The sequence below is a fragment of the Monomorium pharaonis genome, chromosome 3, assembly GCF_013373865.1.
Source record: "Monomorium pharaonis isolate MP-MQ-018 chromosome 3, ASM1337386v2, whole genome shotgun sequence".
NCBI lineage: Eukaryota > Metazoa > Arthropoda > Insecta > Hymenoptera > Formicidae > Monomorium > Monomorium pharaonis.
Window position 1 is genome coordinate 31604921 of NC_050469.1, and position 23499 is coordinate 31628419.

A 23499-nucleotide genomic window follows, 5' to 3' on the forward strand; every position below is an offset into this window, starting at 1 on the left:
ATGATTAGTTTGTCGCTCTCTCTCTCTCAGAGGCTCACTAAACAGACAGAGAGACCGTGTCTCTTCTGATTCGATGGGGGCGTTCACGTGATCAGTTTGCCACTCTTTCCCTCAGAGGCTCTCATGTATTGTAAACAAAAATGGCGTCAGCTTTGGAGAACTTGGAAGCTCAATTAGAACTCTTTATCGAGAACGTACGGCAAATACGCATTATAGTGAGCGATTTTCAACCGCAAGGGCAAAATGTATTGAATCAAAAGATGTGAGTATTCGTGCAATGTGCATATGTTCACATATTCGCACATGAAGATATTACCTTTATTAATTAACCTTGTAGCAGCATACGGTTTGTCGCACTTTATGCTTTATGTCACAATTAAGCAATAATAAATTGTTGCATGTACTTATTAGAAGTACATTTTCCAAATTTGAATATATATATATATATATATATATATTAATAATTAAAGAAGCTAAGGGACAATATATTTATGTGGATTAAAATAAGGCATAAATTTAAATTTTTTCGTGAAAGAAAAAGAAGAGAAATCACGTTTATTCCATTGTAAAGATCACATTTATCTCTATTTGACATTTATTTAATTTTTATTTGAAAAATATGAAATAGTTACTATATTCATGTTTTCTATTTATGTTTTTGAAACATATTATCTGCTCAAGACAACAGTAATTCGACCAATTATCATCGATTCCTAAATAAACATTTCTGCATATTGTTCGCATATTGACAAAATTTGAAGATTATATACTTAAAGATGCATCCTTATAACATTATATGATATATGACATTAATGTCAGCAAAAGAAAGAGGTCTTCCATTATTATGAAAATTGCAACAATTTGTTGCTTATTTTATCAAAAGTAGAATGGATTAAGTTGTTACTATTAAAGCAATGATCTAATAGATATTTTATGCTGTTACATGGGATCACAATTTATAAATAAATGTTTGCATGTTATGTTCAACATGTCTATCTGAATTATATTAGATCTATGGATAAGAGAATTTATAAGATTTTTTGTATGTGAAAAATTAAAATAAAAATAAGTTGCAACAAAATTATCTTTATCAAAATAGTTTTTATTTATAGTTAGAACATTGCCAGTAGGAAGTTATTAAGAGTAATGAAAACTATTTTACTTATTAATGTTAACTATTAATTTATTTTAAATAAACATTATTGATGCAACTTATTTTTTACGAATGTTTTAATTTATCAAAAACTTTACAACTAAAACTTATACATGGACAATTAATAATTAATATTACGGAATTAAAAATATATTTAGGAAATTACAGAATTTTTTTCTTTTAGTCAAGGCTTAGTCAATGGCTTACAGGAAATTGACAAGCTGAAGTCTCAGGTACAAGATGTTCATGTGCCACTGGAGGTGTTTGAGTAAGTCTAATAATATTGATGTTAAAATTTATGCGTTGATTATACTACCTACTGACAAAATTATTATTAATTAAAAATACTTATTTTAGTTATATTGATCAAGGGAGAAATCCGCAATTATATACCAAAGACTGCATAGAGAAAGCTCTGACCAAGAATGAACAAGTGAAAGGAAAAATCGACGCTTATAGGAAATTTAAAGCGAACATGCTGGTGGAACTGAATCGAGTTTTCCCAAATGAACTAACCAAATACAGAGCTATTCGTGGAGATGAGTAGAATAATCTAGTTTTAAGTATCAGATTTTGACAAACAAATGTTTTTGCAAACAATATTGCATGTTATAATTTATGTGTAATTTATAATTTCAAAATTTATAGTTTTTATAATTTTAAAATTTATTAATTCTAGAACACTATTATGTATGTAAATTGGCAGTCTGCAGATTGAATTTGATTTGTCTTTTTATTCTTTCTTTCAAGTTAATAAAAGTTAAGGTCAAAGATCTAGGTCATATTTTATAAATATTATAAATATATGTTATTACATTACCTCATAAGTATCATTCAATGACAATAGCGTTCTAGGATTAAAAAATGTACTACATGTGCATAATTATTTTCTTGTAGATGTACAATATCAAATGTAAAAGGACTGATTATTATTGCTATTATATCCTTCAATAATCAAAGACAGTCTCTAGCCAATATCAGAGAGCTGTATATAAAAAGAAAAATCATAGCGCCGTCAATAGAGAATAATCTGGCGATGAGCTTTTTTTTTATTTTTTTAAATTTTAGATAAGCAAGTTATAGATTTATACAAATAGGACTAACGAGCGAGCGGGCAAACCAAGTGTAGCGCGAATCGATCTTTGCATCTACAGAGGACTGCCTCTTTTACATTCTTTTTTTTGGGGGGAGGGGGGGTCGACTCACAAAGCTCTGTCGAGGTAATCGAGGTAATCGGTTTCTAACAGCGAATTTGAATGGTCAGGTGCAAATTAAAGCACATACTAAAAAGGTTGCTGTACACAAATTGAAATAAAAAAATGTGCGTGTGTGTGTACGCGACTTAACAAAGGAGATTGTTTACGCGCGCAATCTATGCAGTGCACATGGCGTTTTTTTTTTTGTTCACAGATAAATAAGATGTTGAACATCTCGGTCTCGCACTGGTCGCCACTAGTGCGAGGCTTCGTTTTTTGTTCTAACTATTGAAGCGCAGTTTTCACATCTTTGCTCTTCACAAACTTCAGTATTAAGCAACACTGTCTCATCGTTCATAGAAGGGCAATTCTTGATCAGCTTGTGAATCTGATGGCTTGATATTACGCGCCAATTTCCATAATAAATATACCATCGGTATGATCGATTTAAATGTCTGCAGCTTGTTTCACTCGTAGCGCTCGATCACGAGTCTGTGAGAGAGCCAACGTTTCATACAATATTGTTGGACCACCCAATCGTCGTACCCGATACACATAATCCGTATTCACCCACATGAACTTGCTTGTCGTTGATGTATATAATGTGATTTTCTATAAATTAAAATAAATTATGTAATTTTCTAAAAATTAAACTTACAAGAGTATTAAAAGTTTTGTTTTTTATTCTTAGTTCACATAACCCGCATTAATTAAAGCAATACACTTGTGCAAATTTTCTTGAATATCGTCAGGCTATGTTTTGTATTAAAACACTTGTTTGTATTACATTTGCATTGTGCACATGAAATTATTTTACATTCAATATATTAATGATAAACTAAGAAATTGCTGGCATTTACAAAAATGCGATTATTGTTATAAATTAATCAATATAGTTGGAATTAAAATTTATTGTTATAGAAACTAATTACCAAGTTGTGAAAAAAAGTAAAGGGAAATGGGCATAATCAGGAAAATCTCGTTGTATATTGAGACATGATAATAAATTATCTATCGATGTCAAGTACGACTTTCATGATTAGTCACAAAACAGATGTACTATAGTTTTCTGACGATTGTAACATAAAATTAATATAAAATGTGTTAAGAGTGTGGATAATAGATATAAACTCTGCATTCGCATATTATTTAATTGGTTGAATATAGGATATACAAGAATCATCGTGGTAATATAATTGTCTCACATAAAAAATTTGATATAATGATTACTGAAAATAAACGTTAAATATTCATTCAGTTGTTTGTCAGTGACAAACAGCTGAAGGAATATTTGAAGTTTATTTTCAGTAGTCAATATATCACGTGTTGCATATATTATAATGTTAAATAATGTAGCAATTTGATAAGACAAGAAGAGAATTTAATTTTAGATACATATAGATAAATGTTAGTGCGTAAAAACACAAAAAATTATTTATTGTGCTAGCAAAGGAGAGAAGCTGGTTATGGACTAGATGTGAGGTTATGGAATTCACAATATTGCTACTTAAAATTCCAAAATAAACATAAAATTCAGCGAAATTTTATTAAGGGGACCGGTGACGGTTAAAGATGTCGAAAATTAACTTGCGTTTAATTGTTAATAACAAAGCCATGGATTAATATAGAACTTTTATTTTTTGTGGTATTAACTACAACATTATAAAGTAAAAAAATCCACTCAGAATCATTCCAGAGTGAATAATTTCGATATTTCAATATAAAATATAAAATATGTTGTATTTGCGGTTTCACCACGATTTAGGTCGAATGGGAAAAGATTTGAAAAAATCGCAAAAATATTTTCTGTCTTGGCTTCTCGATCTCTAGAGATTATACCTGAAAAATTGAAGATAAAAATAAAATTAACAAGTTAAGTCAGCCATTTTAAATTTTTAAATTCTCTTTTTGAATTCATTACTATATTGATCTATATAAGTAACTTCAAGTTACGATAATAATATGATAATACGTTAATAAAAACAATTAGATACAAAAGTACCGCAAGTATAAATAAGCTTGAGGTATAAAGCTGAAGCGTTGTAATTGCGCACACAGCACACATCTTTCAGAAAGCGTTTTGAAAGATGTGCTGTATGGGTGATTTCAACACTTCCCTTATATCACTAAAATCATTCTTATGATTAACTAAAAAATTTTTTGGTGTTTAATGTTCAATAAAGTATTATTTGGTATATAATATAATTATTATAATTCAATAAAAATCTGCCAACAACGAAACAGGTAAAAAACTCTTGATTACTAGGGGGTTACGATTTATATTGTACACACACACACACACACACACACACACACACACACACACACACACACACACACACACACACACACACACACACACACACACACACACACACACACACACACACACACTTTAGTTTTCATATAATTTGAGATATGTAATTGCCTATGATGCAGCAAAATAATTTGCATTCCACGCGCGTGCCATTTTTCGCATATTAAAGACATCGGTTTTGCCCCACTCGACTTTTTCTCCCTCTACTTCGCAACACAACATGAATGTAATCTTTGGGCGAAGGATAAAATCATTCTGTGGACGACAATCGAGCATTCGACAGTCAGTAGCCGTGGCGATCACTTTAAGCGGTATGTTCGCACTACTGATCGTCGTTCTCGCGCTTCAATACGGCGCCAATCGAGCCGAACAGTACACGTGAGTACCAAGCTGAGTGATTCGTCCCAATTCTTTCGTCAAAGTAGATGATTGATACCGAAATACTGGAAAAATGCTGCTTATGTTGATTAATATTTTAATATTTTTATGAAGAAATAAGATTGTTTTCATGTTTTGGTGCCCGAAGTGTTGTCTGATCAAAATTGGTATAATTTCAGTAGATTGGAATACATTGAGAGAAAGCAGTTGTTAAGAAAAAAACTTGACTATATTTTTTAACTTTTTAATTAAATTTCCTTGATTCAACAAGTATTTACGTATTTAAATGAAATAACGTAAAAGATTTAAACTTTAGTTCAAATATTTAATTTTTTACTATATTCTGTTTCACTGAAATTGTGTCAGTCTTTTTCGAGCTTCGATACCAAGCGCTCTTATTTTATTGTATTCTCTAGTCTCCGGTATTTATTCTTTTATATGCTGGAAAATTAGCGCATACGTCGTACGCTTTTAAAGCGGTCAAGTAGTCTAGACCATTGGATCGCTATCCGATCGCGTGAATGTTAGTTTTAAATAGAAAGGTATTTTACACCTGTATATTGGTGAAAGCAACAAGTAGGTGGATTCATTGAGAAATAGACCGCATCGATCGCTCCGACGTCTTCCCAAAGTTCAAAGATATTTAGAAAATTATTAAGTTCTCACTGTTTCTCGCTTCTCGGATTTCTCATCGCAACAACATCGTGAATGTCATATATCTTTCACGACGGTATCGTAACGGTGAACAGTAATGAGATATAATTTGCTGCTTTTTTAACAGCACAAAGTTTTGCTTGTTGATAAAATCATGTACATATTATAAATTCATAATAGAAAATGACATTCTTTTATAAAAGCATTTTTTTCTTATCAGAATTGCTAAAATATAATAAAATAATGTTTTGTATTTGTATAAACGCGAGGACTATTTTTCGTGAGAAAGTTTAATTTTAAATGAAATCCTAGAGTTCTAACTTCAGGAAATTGTATCATAATTTAATAATAAAAAATTACTTAATATCACCCTTTAATAATAAAGAAAACAAAATTGTTATATTATTATATTTGTATTAATTCGTGAATAGATGAAAATATGCAGAAGCATACCCAGATAGCCAAGCGAGATTAAGCATATCGGGCAAATTAATGCACTGCGTGTATGTTGTGAACTTGCTCACAATTTGCTGTCATTGTAATTTAACGTGGAACGAAGCTAACATCAGGAGAGCAAATAACCTTCATGAGTTTATAAAATTATAAGTGCATGCATTGAGGAATAATAAACTTGTCACATTGACAGCAATTGTGCATGCATGTTGACAACTTGCCGTCAGTTTGTTGAATTCTAATGTAGAATTTTATATAATGTCAGAACAACAGACAGTTTGAGGAAACACCTTGGCTTTAGTTTGATAAAATTAATAGGGAATAAGTGACAGCAAAATGACAACACGCTGCTTTTATTTGGCTATCTGGGTAGTCACGTACCGTTACATTACAATTCTTACGATGATGGGTTTTACGCATACCGAATGAGAACGTGCGATTAATCTTAACATTTTTTAGCGGTTTAAAGACCTACATTAGAATCTCACAACGAGACTAAAAATTGTCAATCTCTTTTCTTGAAAGTTCGATTTGGCACTATAAGTGCGATGGCGGCCTGTGCAAGAAGGTATTAATCACGGAACAGGACACCAACCCGGTCTCTCTTAGCGTGTGCCAATTGACTTGCGGTGATGGTGGTACTCTGTGGCCAAAACCGACAGGACATATGTCCATCGGTAAGACTGTGGTGCAGTTTAATCCTGACAATATTGAAATAGTCGGAATTTCCACCCAGACAGTGGTAGGAAATCTCCTTCAGAAAAATATTGCTCGCATAAAAGAGAATGCGAAGAAGCTCGGTGGTCCCGTATCTTTGAAAACTGGTGGGACCGGGTTAACGATACACTTTAAAGAAGGACTCAATTCCAGTAGTGCCAAGTTGACCTTGGAAACGGACGAGAGCTATATTCTCCAAGTGATTACGGTCAATGGGCAGGTAAGCTATAACAAAGAAAGCTAAAAAAAAAACAGAAAACATGATACTGAATAAATTTACATAAATTCTTGTTAAATTGACTATGGTCTTTCATGGACCCAAGCTAAAATTTGAAGTAATATTTCAATAATTCTTTTTATTCGTTTATGTAAATGTATCGAGAATAGAACACTTTTTTGTAAGAATAAAAGACTTGGGATAAATGAGAAATGTCCAAAGTCAAAATACTTACGTCAACATTTTATGGATGAGTCAAATATTCAAAGAGTAAAAATGTCTTCTATCTCGAAATATGTTAAAGATAATAAGATACACATAAGGTATATGTTGTGTTATTCGTTATCTATCTTTCTACCTCTCATATCTACTATATGAAGTTAAACATACACTGGAACCCCGCGTTAGCGTACTCCGCGTTAGCGGAAACTATCCCCTCCATATGCACTCGGCCCACATGAGTAGCGTGTGTGGGGGATAGCAATGAGCAATGCAGTCGCGTATTTCACGGAGTGGGAGTGAAACCAAGCAATAGGAGATAACCCCGCGTTAGCGGACTAAAGCCCCGAACAGTCCGCTAACACGGGGTTCCAGTGTAAATACAACACCGTAAATAAGACAAAAATCTAAAAAATGTAAAAATTTAAGTCTAAAAAAAAATTATTATGAGCTTTATCAGTATCTATTCGCAGTTTATTGAAGTTTATTAAAATAATTTTTTTAAAAAGGTGGAAGTCTATGTCACGGCAAACACGTTCTTCGGAGCTCGACACGCATTAGAGACTCTCAGCCAACTGATTGTCTTTGATGATTTGCGCAATGAGCTTCAAATAGCCAACGAGATATACATTATAGATGGACCGAAGTATCCTTACCGCGGGATTCTTTTGGATACTAGCCGAAACTATGTTGACAAGGAGACGATTTTACGGACAATCGACGGCATGGCAATGTCCAAGCTGAACACGTTTCACTGGCATATCACCGATTCGCAGAGCTTTCCCTATGTCAGTAAAACATGGCCCGATTTTGTCAAGTACGGTAGCTACACGCCAACTAAAATTTATACTTCCGAAATGATCAGGGAGATTTTCGATTACGCCTTAGTTCGTGGTGTCAGAGTGCTACCAGAGTTTGATGCACCTGCGCACGTTGGCGAAGGTTGGCAGTGGGTGAGTATATTAATAACTTTTACGTTATCATTATGCAAATGTTATTTATAACAGATAATGAAAATGATGACGTTTGATATATGGTTTCCTTTTATTTTGAATCAAACTTACTGTGAAAAATTCGTCATAAAAAGAATATATTATTATGAATCCCAGTCAGAAGCATGTAAAAAAAAGTATAAAGCTGATTTAACGTCGAATAATTGACATTGACATTGATTCGATGTTGAATTAATGTTTAGAAATTAATATCGGGATTGAATTAATTATATGTTAATGTATGTTTCTGATTGGAATGTATATAACAATTATATAATAACTAAAATAATGTAAATGATAGTATAAATTGAACGATTTTGCCAAGAAAAAATCAATTGAGGCATTCTGTGATAATCAATTGCAATAATAATTTTAAAATCTTTTTCTTACAAGAATTTTATTTACATTAAAAATATTTTTATAAAGATTAACTTTAAAACTTTTTATTTTTAATAATGTAAAAAAATGGAATTGTTAATTATCAGTAATAATTATAGAAAATAGTTAAATAAAAATAAAAAAGAATAGTAAAAAAAATTATAGAATGTAATTATATAAAAATAAAAAAGAATGGATATTATCAAACATTATCAAATACAATTTACATCTTTCTTTTTCTCTTATATTTGATGCCTGGTGTAAAATTTTTGTTAAATTTCTGTATAAGTATTATTATTGTATGAAAATAGCATTTCTGCAAAATTATTGAAAATTTACTAAAATTTTACTGAAAGTAATTTTTTCGGCAAACAAGCTAAAACTCGGCAAACAAGCTGAAACTGAACTGAAATTTCTCTGAAAATTTACTAAAATGTTTCTGACATTTCTGAAATAAAAATTCTTTCAATTTTCAGTAAAATTTCAGCAAAATTTTCTATCAGGATTGCTTTAATTTACAATACTATATGTTAATGAATAGGTTGGCGACAACGCGACGGTTTGCTTCAAAGCCGAGCCTTGGAAGGAATATTGCGTAGAGCCACCGTGCGGTCAGCTGAATCCCACCAGCGATAAGGTGTACGAGGTCCTCGAAGGAATTTATAAAGATATGTTAGAAGACTTTCAATATCCGGACATCTTTCACATGGGCGGTGACGAAGTAAACATCAATTGCTGGAGATCGCAAAATATTATCACCGATTGGATGCAGAAGAAAGGATGGGATCTTAACGAAACCAGCTTCTACCTATTGTGGGACTATTTTCAAGAGAAGGCTCTGGAGAAACTGAAAATTGCCAATGGTGGCAAGAACATTCCGGCTCTCCTATGGACCAGCGGATTGACGAGCGAGGAGAATATTAAACATTTAGATCCTGCGGAATACATTATTCAGATTTGGACGCTTGGTGATGATCCAACTATTGGCAGACTGTTACGAAATAACTTCAAGATTATTTTCTCGAATTACGATGCTCTTTATCTTGATTGTGGGTGAGCAAACATTATGGATTATATTGCTGCATATATGTATCTATTTTACTACAAACCATAAGGTGTATCTAGTATTTAATTGCAGTTATAAAAGAAATTATAGTATTATAGTATTAATAATTGTTGGACGCTACTTACATAATAGAAGAAAAGAATTTTCTTTTAGAATTTATCTTCAAAATTATTGTAATTGTGAATAACAACGTAGATTACGAAAAATTTTACTATATATAAATTATAGTTCAATAAAAAATTTATCAAAACGGGAGTAGCTATTTTGTACAGTTTTTTGAACGCTAAATACAATGGTAATTTTCCAAATTGTTCTATCAAATTATGGTTTTGAAAAATTTGCAGTTAAAATAGTAAAAAAGATATACTTGGTCATATTACAACTATAATATGTGAGAAGTTTTATTACAATCAAAATGAAGTATATATATTGTTTCAACTTTTAAAAGAAATTTTTTATGTGGGCTATGATTAATAAATTATTTTATTTGATTAAATATGGATTATATATCTAATGTACCTTATATATTATTTTTTGCTAAAATTTAAACATGAATTAATTTTTATTGGCTGTACTAATTTCATCTTTTTGAATTTATGAATTTTAACATTAAATTTGCATTTGTTAAAAACTTCTATACATAAATTTTTACAATCTATTGACATTTATTATATTGAATTAATTTTGATTCAATTTACCAATTTTAGTAAAATTTAATAAAATTTGGTAAAATTTTTTGTAAAATTTGGTTAAATTTTATTAAAATAATAGTAACATTCTTTAAAGTTTCAATGTTGTCTTACGACTATCATGATTCTAAAGATAGATTTAAAAAATTATTTCTGTGTATAAACATATATTAAACCTTCTTAAGACTAAATATTAATTGTGTTTCTCGTAGATTTGGAGCTTGGGTAGGCGAGGGTAACAATTGGTGCGCGCCATATAAAGGTTGGCAAAAGGTCTATGATAACTCTCCATTACAGATGATAAAAAAACAAGGATACGGGAATAAGAAGCATCTTATTCTAGGTAAATTCTTTGTTAAAATTTTATTAACATTCTTTGTACGAACTGCGTGTTAGAAAAGTCATCAATACCAACATAAATCTTCTAAAACAACATTCTCCTTATTTCTCAAAAATTATATATAACGTGATCTCCTTAGATAAATTAAAGTAAAAACCTATAATTTATATAACCATGGCTTTTTTCTATGTAAAATTTGTCAAAAATTAATTTTTCAAAAACAAGAATCAAATTTATATAATTACCCTTTGTGCAAATTGCATAGTTTTAATAGTAAGTACATTACATTTAATAGTAAGTACACTAATAATATTAGATCATTTTATATTATATTGTTGTGCTTTATTGAACATATACTGAACATTTATATAAAATGAGAAAAGTTTTATGTTGTAGTGAAAGACTTCTAAGAATTCTTACATACATTAATTTATACGTATTTTGCACAGATGATTTATGTTGAAAAAGAAAAGGAAACTGTAGCATTACTGTCTATTATATTATTTTGGGATTTATTTTGTCAGACACTTATTTTTGCAAATTTTAAAACTTAAAACGAAAAAATTACTGTAAATTTCAAGATGATATTATAAAAATGGTCATATTTGATAGAAGACACTTTCTAATTTGATTTATATTCATAAAATTTTATTTTAGTTTTTGTTTAAGAAATATCCAAAAATAAAGTAATATGTCACTATTGGCAAACTCTTTCTATTAGACAACGTTAAGATATTAAATAAGATCGCATTAAAATTATAGCTAGTTAAAAATTGTTTGTTTTCTCTTCACTGTTCAAAAGAAAGAAATGACCGTTTAAAGATATTATTAAGACTTATCAATTAAAACCAATTTAATAGAAAAATATAAAGTATTCAAATTTGTTAAACTTGTACATCTCATTTGTAATATTAATATTTTAAATTATTACAATTTTTACGTATTTTTCTTTTTAGGTGGAGAAGCAACGCTTTGGGCCGAACAGGCGGACAGCGCTAATACCGATTCAAGATTGTGGCCAAGATCTGCCGCAATGGCTGAAAGATTATGGACCGAGCCGGATTCTAAATGGCATCACGCTGAACAAAGAATGTTGAGGCATCGTGAGAGGCTCGTCGAAAGAAAAATCTATGCGGATAGCTTGCAACCTGAGTGGTGCTTGCAGAATCAAGGGTCATGTTACGCATAAATCTACGATTATATTAAAATTTATTTTATTTTGCTCCTATGCAATCTTACTGTTTCCAACAGAATAAACCATGTTAATTAATCATATCTTGTTTTATTTTCTCTCACATCTTTTTTCTTACCTTCATTTTGTAGAAGTCTTATTGACTCAAAAAGTTCAGAAGTTTTGTATATATCACTTCGATCATTTGTGCCGTTACAATGCAAAAATTAAACTGCATGTGTATTAAATTTTGTTGGAGAAAAACGTATACTTCATATTTAAAAGAAATCACACAGTGTTTAGTTTATTTACAAATGTAAATATTTAATTAAGAACAATATGATTATTTATAAAATATGTTTAACAAAAATTAACGTTTATTAACATAACTAACATTATAAAATGGAACTTATGTCTTATCTTCTGAGATGACAATGTAATTGTAAATTTTATTATTTTTATTCAAAGCACTATATATAATATTTTCAAATTCTAAAAAAAGAGAGACAATAAATAGCGGTCATATAAAATAATATTGTACATTGAATATATATCAGGGTGGTTGAAGAGAGCTCTCACTGTCTCTCTTTGATAGAGATTATCTATCAAAATTTATTTATCGCAGCTCTCGAAAAAATTAATCATACATAAGTATGTATGCGTATAAGATGTTTCGCGATAAAACTGATAAACTTCTAGAATGCATTCTAGGATAATCATAAATTACTTTTATCAAAAAGAATTTATATATTAAAACTAATTAATATGTTGCTTAAAAAAATATTTAGAAGAAATTTTAGTATTTCTTTATATTAGGGAACACCGCTCCAATCTTGACCTTAATGTATGTAATTAAATTTCAGAAAAAATTAAAGGATTCCTGTTTATTACAAATAATAAAAATCAAATTGTGAAACAGGTTACATGGAAAATGGTCTTAAGTTTATTTTTCTTATAACACCTTGTATATAATAAATGTGTGTGTGTGTGTGTGTGTGTGTGTGTGTGTGTGTGTGTGTTGTGTGTGCTGTGTGTCTGCGTGTACAGTAATGGGCTAGAATTTCCAATTCAGCTTGCGATGGTCAATAATCCTCCCTGACTTATAGAAAAAAAAAAATTAAATTATTAACATGTAGCGTTGAATTGTTTCAATATATAATCTAGAATACTACACACACATATATTTTGTCTATAACATTAGTTACTTTGGTACGCAGTATATAGCTTCAATTTTCATATTTGGATTGCCAAAAAATCTAATTGCGTTTCCCTGTTCTATAAGTTTGTTATTTATCGGTTTTCTTATGAATATCCTGTATATGAGATGACAGAATGGAATCAGAAATAATTGGATCTCAGATTTGATCTTTCATTTTAAACGGATTTTAAATTCGTAATGTTCGTGAAGTACAACATCGACAACTCTTATAATAGGCGGCAGGATATAAAACACAGAAAGCAAGGGGAAACTACTGTTTCTATTTATTATTTACATTTCCATAAGAATCCATGAATATGAGTTATCAAAGCTTAATAATTGTGTCACAACGCATCTGCCAAGATATTATGAAGAATATATCTATATGTATACAAACAGATAACCTACTTGGACAGGTACGATGTAACAATACTTATGAATACTCAGAGAAACAACTCAGTATCAAGTTGCTTCTCGCCCTGATGAAGTGAACTGTAATGTTCACGAAACGTTGGCATTAACAATGGAGACAACACATGGAGACAATCCGTAAGCTTCTTAGCACATTCTCGAAGAGAATACACGTGGAACCCTTAAAAGCTTATGAATACTTGTCACAAGTCAAAAGCTAAATCAAATCGGTATTGAAGATCCTCTGCAATGATTCTAGGATATCTTATAAAAAACATGTACGTAAAATTTATTATTTACCTTGTCTTCGATACAAAAAATTTTTACTCAAAGAGAATAATTATTTATGTCATTTTTTTCGCAATATGCAAATATAATATTAAGAGATTAGTAAGCCTGAATGTTCGCATTTTTATAGTGCCGATTTTTATTTATTATATAACAAGTAGTAAAAAATAAAATTATTATTATATTGACTACTTTGCAAATACATCAATCCTGATGGAGCAACATTTATTAAAATCGACGAAATCTTACATAAAAATTATAATTTAGATTTATATAAATATATTTACAAAAGAAAATGCAAGACCTTCTGTAAAATATTGATTAATGTTTAATTCTGAAATTTTGACAAAACAATGTGGTAAATTATCTTAGTAGTATATTTGCAAAATTAAATTTGAAAATAAATATGTTCAATAATTAAAAAAATACATATTTTAGTTGTATTATGTATAAAACATTTAGAAATATAATTAATCCATGTATAAAAATGTTTAAAAAAATGCATTATTCTTAAATTACAATGTAGAAATATTATACATGAAAACATTTGGCATAGCAACATTTTAAATAAATAATCAAATAATTTTTTAAATAATTGTAATGTAATGGTACATCTTATTCTTAAATCTATCTTATTTTTGCCAAATATTACTTAAAGAAAAATTCTGACAAAATTGCTACATTATAGCGTATTATCAAAGTGTATCTGTTGGGAAATTTTTTATTTGTAAAATATGCCTATCAAAGTTTTTTATTTCAAATTAAAAAAATCGTAGCTTTTATGATGTTATTTTTTCTTGCGAAGTACAGAACTTATTTACAAATTAAATAAGTAAATATCCACACACACAAATATTTTACATTACTTTGCAGAAATTTCATACTAACAATATTAATATTGGTTAGTTACTATAGTTACTTACTTTGAGTATTAAAAACATTATTGTCTTTAATATTCAAAATAAGTAATTAATCACTGCAATTTAATACTGCCAGCATTAAATCGACAAATTTGTCGATCTATCGTAATAAATTAGTAGGTTTAGGCAATAGCGCGAGTCAGTATTTGCTTTCACCATATATTAAATTTCTGTTGGGGTTATCCGAGAAATAGATTATTAAAGTTTTGAAATCACACTTGTTTTCAATACATCTTTTTTATCCATTTGTACATGATTTAAGCGAAAGCTTTTGTTTCCTGCAACATGGTTCATTTTTCCATAAGGTACGCAGACTCATAAAGATCGATAATGGAATAAATCTATCCTTCTCGATCACAAGATAAAATTTGATTATCTGTAACGTTCTAATAATTCGTGATTCATTGCTAATAATTGTCCTCCTTATCATCGAAAGGTGTCTTGACAAAGTACGTGGTGAGGGTACCCTTACCCTTTACGTACGTCGGTCCTCGACAAACAAGTTCATAACCGGCATCAATGAGGATCTTGGCAGTGTCCTCTGTGACTTGAAGCTTACCCATCTCACCGCAACTATCCATCCTGGAAGCCACATTCACTGTATTTCCCCAAATGTCATATTGGGGCTTCTGGGCACCTACAACGCCCGCTATCACGGGGCCATGATTTAGACCTGCGATAAGAAATACATATTTAGGCCCAGTTCCACAGTTAGTTTAACTAAAATTTAATTAACATTGTCCAATAGGAAAATTTGTTTTATATAAAACAAATTCATTTGTTGGACATGTGTATATAGTTAAACTCTGAGTAATCTAGGTTGTGGAAGCTGAGCCTTAATTATTTTATTTATTTAATAATTTATATAATAATTATATATTTTTATATAATTATTATGTAAGAAAATTTGACCTCAAGTTGTAAAAATTTTGCCTTAGAATATTTTACGATGCATGATATTTTACTGCATGGAAATTTTTATTAAATGCTTTTGTGTATATTTAAAAAATTTATATTGTTAATCATAATTTTTAATAGGTTGCCAACTTGTCCCAAGCTTATCATCACATATGGTAAAATTTGTAGCAAATTTTGTAGTAGAATAACGAAAAATTCTCTTTATGTAACGGATTATGTAATATTGTTACGTCTCCGAGTGCTGCCTGTCAGCTGTGTTCGATCGACTCGGGATTGTCAGGTCAGAGTCTTAAATAATTAAAGAGGCAAATTTCCTACTTCGATTAGCTATCAATCACATAATCAGCGTCATCAGCTGTTTTCTTATTTCATCTAATAATTATTTAAAAAAAAGAAATGATACAGGTGTATGTACTTTTTTGTAATGTAGTGATGGTAATAATTTGTGCAGTCTAAAGCTTTATGAGTATTCTTCTTTATGTAAATATTTAGAATAAAATTAAACTTAACTTAATCTATCTTAACTTCCATGAAAATGATTGAGTATTATTCTTTCTTCTAAAAATATTTTTTCTTGTGCAAAATAAAGTACTATGTAATATATTGTACGTATTATACATATTTGTTTAAAAATAATCTTTTTTTACGGTTTCCATTTTTAATATTAATAATAGAGAAAAAATATTAATATTGGCATAAGCTTCCTAAAGCAGCAATGTTAACAGGAAAAAAAATTTCTTAAGAAAGAGTCAATAATCGAATTTTTTATATATTAAATATAAATTTAGTACTTGGAACTAATTACAAATTGTTTGTTTCTAATTTTCTAAAAGTAAAATAAATATTAGTTTTATTATCATTATATCCAGATTATTAGATTCTTATAAATTATTTATTTATATCATTTTTTCCATTTTAATTTTTTTTTTTTTTTTTTAATGTGAATTTAACTTGTATTAGTTTTCTTGATTAAAGACCGGATGTATTTAAAATCAATACATAATATGACATTTAAAACATTAATTTGTGTTACTCTTCTTACAGGGATGTAATATAATAGTTTTCCACTCTTACCTATTCTCAATTTAAATCTCTGGAAAGAATCCCTGTTGATCTGATCCAGGATTGTCATAAGCGCGATAGCAAATTCAACGAGTACTATCACATTATGATCTTGTTGTTTTAATAGATCCTGTAAATATAAAATAAATAAAAAATAATATTATGTCAATTATAATATTATGCCAATTAATGTACTAATATTGTTATATATTATGTTAATTATCTTCATCAAAATATAATCCCTTGTTGGATTATTTTATGTAAGATTATAAATATTTATTCAAATAATATTTCAAAATTAGGATAAGATAAAGATTTGGATAGATAATTATAATTTACAATAAAAAATAAATTTTTTAAGAATTTAGAAATACAAAATTTCGACTTTAGAGTTTCATTTTATGATCTTACTTTCCCATCCCCGTCCTCTTTTCCTGGGCTTAGACCGGACGCTAGCATATAGGTACTACCTATCGTCTTTATCTTCTCGATTCCCGAAAATTTTGGCTTGAGTAAGAGTTTGTCAAAGTCACAAATGATCTCATTAAGTAGACGCAGACACTCGAGACCTTGTTTGTTTATATCGGTTTCATCATAAAATTCCTTGTAATTTGGAATCGACGCAAACATTACAGCGATGCTGCTGTACCTTTCGTGATAGAGTTCCTGTTACAAGATAATAATTATCTTTTATTTTATTGATAAATAAATATTATAATATTAGCTCCAATTTCAGCTTAATATATTTTGTCAGCTTAATATATTTTATCGTTCTTTGTACAAATAATCAAAAATTTTCAATTGTCGATCGTTGTTTATTAAAAAGTAATAAACACAAAATAAATTTTATAAATAAAACATAATTTTTTTGAGACAACAAGATATATATTTAAAGAATAAAAACATGCAAATTACGTGAGTTTTGCCTTCCTTTACGGAATGAAGATGTAATTTAATTTAACTTAAATTTTATTTTGATTTATTTCAAATAAATATTGTGACATAGTCAATCGGACGTAATCAATAGGACCTTCGGCTACACATGTATTTTGTAACGCGCAGTACGGGTGATTCAACATTCCCTCTGTTTAGAGTGTGAAATTTACAGAGCAAAAGGACTATAACTATACTGTTTAACGTGGATTTCAAACTTTCACGTAAAGTAATTTTTGACTCGAAATTAAAACTTTGGTTTAAATTAGATTATATTTATTGTGGGTGTGGATGCATAGGGAGGAGCTCCCTCGATTACGCGTTCATTAAATATGCAAATGTGATGTTTACGTCAGGTAAACTTCAAAGCACGGAGTTAAACAAACGTTTACCGTCAGTCTGTTTTTTATAACTGCACTGCTAAACTGATACAATAATTAGGATGAGAAAAAATATACCCTTATAAGCGCATAGTATTATTTAATATTAAGTAATATTATGCGCTTATAAGGACTTATCTTATTTTAATTTTAAAATTGCACTAATCTAATAGTATAGCTATAAAAACGGTAAGCGTTTATTTAACTCCAATTGTCAACTTTTTTTGTTATTAAGATGCTATAAGTATACAAAAAAGTATTACAAACAATATTTAAAAAAAAATTTAGTTTGTATTTTAATTTATAAGAATATTTTAAATTATTTTACAGCATATATATATTATTATTATGTAAACCATAATAAATACGTTTATATCGAAGATGACAGATCTATAATTATTTTAATACAAATTAATCACGCGTATTAATTATGTATATTAAAAAGTGCAAATTTTGGTAATTACGGTGAATAAATTACATCAACTTTAATGAATTAATTTATTGAATCTATGATATAAAAAAAAAAATTTTTGAAAATCAAATCATTTTAAGAGCTGACCTGCATAGTTCTCGTAGCTAAAAAGTGATCAGCCACATGCGCTGGAAGAATATTCTCTAAGAGAATCTTGTTGATGCCTCTCATAGTCTCCACCTCGTCTTGCTCGACTCTCAGCTTACTCTTCCATAAACTGTCCATTCGGGATGTATATTCTACTTGTCTGTCAAGGATGTGGAGAATTAAACTGACTAGAATCAGTAAATATCCTACTTGCAGCAGATAATGAACACCGTAAAACCTACGAAAATGTAGAACACATAACACTGCGAGATCTTTCACCAAATTTGCGATTTATATTTACTATATAGTGCATTATTAGAGCATTTCACTTACTTCGCGTTACGGTCTTCGTAATACAATTGGATTATTGGTGCTTGAGAAAAGATCACGAGTATTATGGCAATGGATAGAAGCATCACGATTAGCTTCAGCAAGAAATCAACCCTCAAGTGCGTCCAGCCCACTACTAACGCTATCACTGTAGAATATATATACACCTGGAAATATTATTTATCAACAATAATCGCAATAAACATATAAACATATAAATTTGCCTTAGCAGAATTTTATATTAACAAAAGTAATGGTGACAAATGTCTTTTTTTTTTCTTTTAATTTTAAGCCACTAAATAATATAAACAGAATATTTAAAAATTTGTAAAAAAGTTTACGGTAAATATGCCATGAAAATTGTTAAAATATTTTATTGCCTATTGTTCTATTGTATTGTCGAGAAAAATAGATTACTTTATTAAATATATCCTTCTATCTCTTTAATTTTAAATATAAATATTAATTAAATTTCTAAATTTATTGTCAATATTTTAAATATAATAAATTATTTTAGCATAAAAAAGTATTTTGCATTTTCATCCTTTTTTATATTATTATAAAATTTTATAAAATTTATATTATATAATAAGTTTTTATAAAATAATTTATAAAATAGTTTGAGACATACGCACTGGTATAATATTGTATCCTACAAATTGATCAATTTCAACCAGGCTAATGACTGCTGATGCGATGGCTAATGCTGCTGTTATTAAATACACAGTTACTCTGATACCACGGCTAAGTGCGATTTGATTCGTTGTTTCTTCAGTACTTTCCGAGTCGGTTTTTCCATTGAACCAAGAAATTGCAGCAAATATTATTAGGGACGCTAAACCAGCTGCAAAGCAGCCGTAAACTACAATGCTACTGTAAAAATAAAATTAATTTTAAAATATTAAGAAAAAATATACTTTTCTTTTATTTGTTTATTACATTTGTTTATAAATAATTTCATCAAACAAGTGCGATAGTTAAAAAAATTGATTATTAATTGCTAATTTTTTAATTTATTTAAGTTTTGTTCAATCAAATATAAGTAAAAGAATCAATTATTTAATTGAATAAATACTATATAACTACTACTAATAATCGTATTTTATAAATATTAAAAGGCTAAATAATTAATACCTAATCAGCACCGAAAAGGTTTAGATTCCTGTGTATTCTATATTCATTCTCTCTCTCTCTCTCTCTCTCTCTCTCTCCCTCTCTCCTCTCTTTTAACGCAAATATTTTTAAATAAATATTCTAATATTATTATAGAAAAATATCAATCTTCTTCGTAACTTTAAATATTCATCATAAAATAATATTATGTACGTTTGGTTAAATATTTTTTTGAATATGAATATTTTCAAATAAAATACCTAAATTGTTATTTTTTAAAAACTCTATTTACGAAAATATTAAAATAAACTAAGTGAGAATAAAATCTTTGTATCACAAAAATAAAATGTATCTTTTATGTAGAATATTTATAAGTAAAGTACAATAATTATTTTTAATTCTAATATTAATAGAAATCATTTTACATTTATGAGTATTTTGAAACTTATAATAATATATAATATATATAAATATTATAAAATATTTTAGAGTAATAAAATAATTATCAGTGAGTGAGAGAAAAAGATAGAAATAGGTAGATACATAGATAGGTAGATAGATAGATAGAGAAAGAGAGAGAGAGAGAGGGGGGGGGGCAGAGAGAAAGTGTATGTATGTGTGTGAAATTAGCTTAACTATCAAATATTGTAATTTACCTTGGTAGATAGATGATTTGGATGAAAAACATCATGGTGTAAACCACATTAGAGGCCATAACGTACCAAAGATATTGCTCATCTCTTTGCTCTCGATACAGCTGTTCTTGATTCTTGTCTTTGAACCAATAAGTAAAAGGTGAAATTTCTTCACTTCCGCCGCACCAGTGTCTACAAAAACCAAAAGCATTTTTATATTGCAAATTACATATTTAATTAATAAAAGTAATTTCTTGTATGTGTGTGTATTTATATATAATTATATTTATAATTATATGTATATGTATTTAAGAAAGTATATAGAAGTAATTAAGAAATTAAAATAGTTGTGCACATATACGGCTACGTTCGGAAACATCACCTGAGTGCTCTCGGGTATCATTCTAGCCTTGTTGTTCGTTCTATATGAAACAAAGATAGAATGATACCCGAGAGCACTCGAGTGACATTTCCGAACGCAGCCTACGAGATATAATGGAAAGAATGCTATAATTATTATTATATATCAATAAGCTATTAGTGCCTAAACTCAATCGTGTAATATTAACATTAAATAAATTAATAATTAGTAATTAATTTCTAATTATTAAATAAATAATTTATTAAATAATTTTTTATCTATTAATTAACTTCTATATATATCATATTGACGTAAAATAATTATATATGTAACTCACTGTGTATCAAAGCAGTTGGCATTGTTTGTTAATAGATTCGATTCGATCATTGCAATACTCTAAAATTTAAAAATGTATTTTAATTATTCTCTCTCTCTCTCTCTCTCTCTCTCTCTCTCTCGTTCACAACCATTTATAAAAGTAAATAATAGCTTACTGTTAGGCCAATATTTTTCGCCAATGTTGCTTCCGCTATATTAGCGAAAGGCTTATCAGCACCCCAACATTCCACGTATTTTGTCATTTTACTACTAGGTCTTGATCTATTATAAAATAAATATAATTTATTAATGTTATTATTAATAACTCCTTATCACATAATTATTTTTTAAATAACACGTTGTGTTATTTTTAATAATATTTAATAATATGCATTTTATAATGCATTTTAAAATGCATTTAATAATGCATATTAATAACTTTCAAATCCACATTTTATTTCGACATATTTCATACTAGCTGCGAATCAGGATTTTAAATTTTTGATAAATAATAACTTTAACAATAAAAGATATTGTAACTCAAAATATGTATTTTTGTGTAAAATTACTTCAGAAATCTGTTAGTAATATTTTTTATTGTAAAAAAATGTTTTTTTAATGTTAAAAATATGTTATAAATGAAATAGTGATCTTTAAAAGTGCATTATTTTTTAAATTGCCATTTTTTTCTATTTGACTAAAATTAATGTTTCTTGCAAAAATTAAAGTTAAAATGTTATATTAAGGCGATAGAACGGTTTTACTCAAGAATATACACGTGAAATAAAATTTATTAAAAACAAATCATATAAAGCATATAAAAATTTATCAATCAAAATTTGTAACGCATTCTAAAAATATCTTTTGTCATTATTGGTATGTACATGCGCTTTAAGCAATTAGAACACTATATTTTAGTGTATCCGTGTTGTCTTTTCTTGAAGAACAGTAATATATGTATAATTTTGTGGGTCTATTTTCAAAATTTTGAATTTTTTGGATAGTTTATTATCCAATTTTTCAGCGGCCAGTACATGAATCCGCACTATAATCACGCAAATTAACTTTTTTCTTTTTCAGCCACTGTACTAAAAAAGTTAAAATTATATTTTCACATAATATTTTAGTTAAAGAAATTATTTTTAAAAAATTTTTATAAATTCTTATAGCATTCGTAACAATTTAATTTTACAATTGTAAATTTTGGAAACATAATTTTATAAATAATATTTTATTGCTTATATTAAAAAATAAGTTTAATAATGCAAAGTATATATTTACATTCAATGCAATTTGCATTAAAATATGTGCTTGAAAACCGTTATTTCACTTTTTTGCGACACCAAGATGATGTTGACTCCATACTAGTGTAAATTCACATCTCTCCAAACTTTGCGTTTGCTTTGCTCGGCAGTTTTTAAACATATCAGACTATGTTCGCACTGTTCGATACCTCAGGATATAGACATTTACGTTATAGGAAAAACCGTTAGGTCAGGTCAAAAATTGCAAACAAATGAAATTTTTACTATTACAAATTTACAATTTTGCAGTAGCAGTGGAGTTTAAGGGTTTAATTAATACAGATAAAATATTTTAAAAAAGTTATTAGTAGATTATAGATAAAAATATTAAATGCGTATTATATTATTATATTACTAAATGCATATTATTTTTATTGCAATTTTCTATTTGCGATTAATCATAAAATTATAATATTATAATCGCAAATCATAATATAATTATAAAATCAATATTAATTGTGAAAAACTAAAAGCTTGTATTACAATTCAACATTTTTGTATAAATATGTTAATTTGATAAGAATCGAAATTAAACAGTTATATAGAATTATACAATAAAACATACCTGGAAGGTACCGCTCCAGAACTCTGTATACGGTTTCCACCGTTTTCCATACCATTTTTCTCTTGATTTTTCTATAGAAAGTAAAAATTATATCACATTTGCATTTCCTAGCATTAACAATAGGACATAAAATTTTATTTAATGCGCAACTCTGTCTGTGCGTGGATGAATATACGCGTACGTAGAATTTTTATCACGAGAAGAATTATTTTAAATATTTTAAATAATTAAAATTAGTAAAGAGACTCGTCCTGGAAAATAGAA

General features: G+C 28.5%; 3 protein-coding genes across 6 annotated transcripts in view; 2 read left to right on the forward strand and 1 right to left on the reverse strand.

The window, feature by feature from the left end:
* Positions 1–62: 62 nt before the first annotated feature.
* Positions 63–3014, forward strand: LOC105835068 (mediator of RNA polymerase II transcription subunit 10). Its single transcript, XM_036283782.1, has 3 exons — positions 63–262; positions 1338–1421; positions 1511–3014. The coding sequence occupies exons 1-3, from the start codon at positions 141–143 to the stop codon at positions 1698–1700; spliced, it is 396 nt and encodes a 131-aa protein (XP_036139675.1). The 5' UTR covers positions 63–140; the 3' UTR covers positions 1701–3014.
* A 154-nt stretch (positions 3015–3168) lies between these two features.
* On the forward strand, positions 3169–12044 carry LOC105835067 (chitooligosaccharidolytic beta-N-acetylglucosaminidase). 2 transcript variants are annotated; one of them, XM_012678026.3, is made up of 6 exons: positions 3169–5044; positions 6677–7088; positions 7814–8257; positions 9216–9727; positions 10642–10772; positions 11726–12044. In XM_012678026.3, exons 1-6 carry the CDS (start codon positions 4887–4889, stop codon positions 11956–11958), a joined length of 1890 nt encoding a protein of 629 aa, XP_012533480.2. In that variant the 5' UTR covers positions 3169–4886; the 3' UTR covers positions 11959–12044. The 2 variants fall into 2 exon arrangements, with proteins under 2 accessions (XP_012533480.2, XP_012533482.1); XM_012678028.3 differs by having other exon boundaries at positions 3169–3536.
* A 249-nt stretch (positions 12045–12293) lies between these two features.
* The window catches only part of LOC105835065 (adenylate cyclase type 2), an 82307-nt gene continuing 71101 nt past the window's right edge, over positions 12294–23499 (reverse strand). Inside the window, exons 10-19 of one of the 3 annotated variants that reach the window (XM_012678025.3) lie at positions 23236–23306; positions 21543–21648; positions 21386–21444; positions 20709–20879; positions 19575–19809; positions 18943–19106; positions 18610–18847; positions 17149–17403; positions 16750–16867; positions 12294–15430 (exon numbers count right to left, since the gene is read on the reverse strand). In XM_012678025.3, the coding sequence (XP_012533479.1) occupies positions 15165–15430; positions 16750–16867; positions 17149–17403; positions 18610–18847; positions 18943–19106; positions 19575–19809; positions 20709–20879; positions 21386–21444; positions 21543–21648; positions 23236–23306 (1683 nt within the window). In that variant the 3' untranslated portion in view covers positions 12294–15164. Of the gene's footprint in view, positions 15431–16749; positions 16868–17148; positions 17404–18609; positions 18848–18942; positions 19107–19574; positions 19813–20708; positions 20880–21385; positions 21445–21542; positions 21649–23235; positions 23307–23499 lie in introns of all 3 variants that reach the window. The other 2 variants (XM_012678024.3, XM_036283781.1) reach the window with 2 other exon arrangements.